General features: G+C 63.4%; 1 protein-coding gene across 1 annotated transcript; it reads right to left on the minus strand.

Moving 5' to 3' along the window:
* Window positions 1-176: 176 nt before the first annotated feature.
* EMIHUDRAFT_256282 (hypothetical protein) lies at window positions 177-620 on the minus strand (the record flags this gene model as incomplete). The annotated part of the gene is made up of 2 exons (XM_005768449.1): window positions 177-464; window positions 498-620. Coding segments are annotated over 2 exons (411 nt in total), but the record flags the coding sequence as incomplete, so codon positions are not given.
* Between the last annotated feature and the right edge of the window lie 239 nt (window positions 621-859).

The raw sequence follows: 859 nt of genomic DNA on the forward strand, positions 1-859 counted from the left end.
TGTCTGTGTGTGTGTGTGTGCGTGCGTGCGTGCGTGCGTGCGTGTGTGTGTGTGTGTGTGTGAGTGTGTGTGTGTGTGTGTGTGTGTGTGTGTGTGTGTGTGTGTGTGTGTGTGTGTGATGTAGAGGTAGACAGAGCGAGAGGGAGAGGGAGGGTAGGCGCTCGAGAGATAGGGACTGCCTGCGCCGCCTCAAGCTCCTGCGCTGTCTTGACGCGCTCCACAAAGTTTGGCATCCGCGACGTCGCGAACCGGACGAGGTCCTTGACCTCCCTCGCCTGCTGGTACTCCTCCACATTCTTGGCGTTCTTGACCGACTTTCGAGACGGCACAAACGCCTTGATCGTGGGCGTGCCTTTGATCTGGCCAAGCAGAGGCGGCGTGGCACCGTTCGCCTCGGTATCCCAGTAGGCCACCTTGACCAGGTTCTTCAGCTCGCCGGCCAGCTTCTCCCACTTGGGCGTCAGCTGGCCGCAGAAGCCTCACGTCTGTCTACAGACATTGACGAGCCAGAGGAACGGAGAGCTCTCCAGCTCGCGCCAGTTCTTGCTCGTGAGCGCGACGACGGTGGAGGTGAAGGGGTTGCTACCCATCGGGCTTGCAGAGACGAGCAGCGCAGCCATTGGCGAACTCAGTTGGTTGCGGCACGCGTTCGGGCTCCTGGGCGGGTGTGCGCGCGGGGCGGCGGCGGCGCGGCGGCGCCGGGGTGTGTGTGGGTTTGGGTTGGGTTGTTGGGTTGGGTCGGGTGCGGCTTGTTGGGTTGTTCCGCGTGAGGTTGGGTCGTCGGCGCGAAGGGTGAGGTCTCGACCGCCGCCGCTCACGCCAGCGGACGGCCACCATCGGTGTTTTTGGCTTCGCCACC

Source organism: Emiliania huxleyi (genome assembly GCF_000372725.1).
Source record: "Emiliania huxleyi CCMP1516 unplaced genomic scaffold EMIHUscaffold_4586, whole genome shotgun sequence".
NCBI classification, from domain to species: Eukaryota; Haptophyta; order Isochrysidales; family Noelaerhabdaceae; genus Emiliania; species Emiliania huxleyi.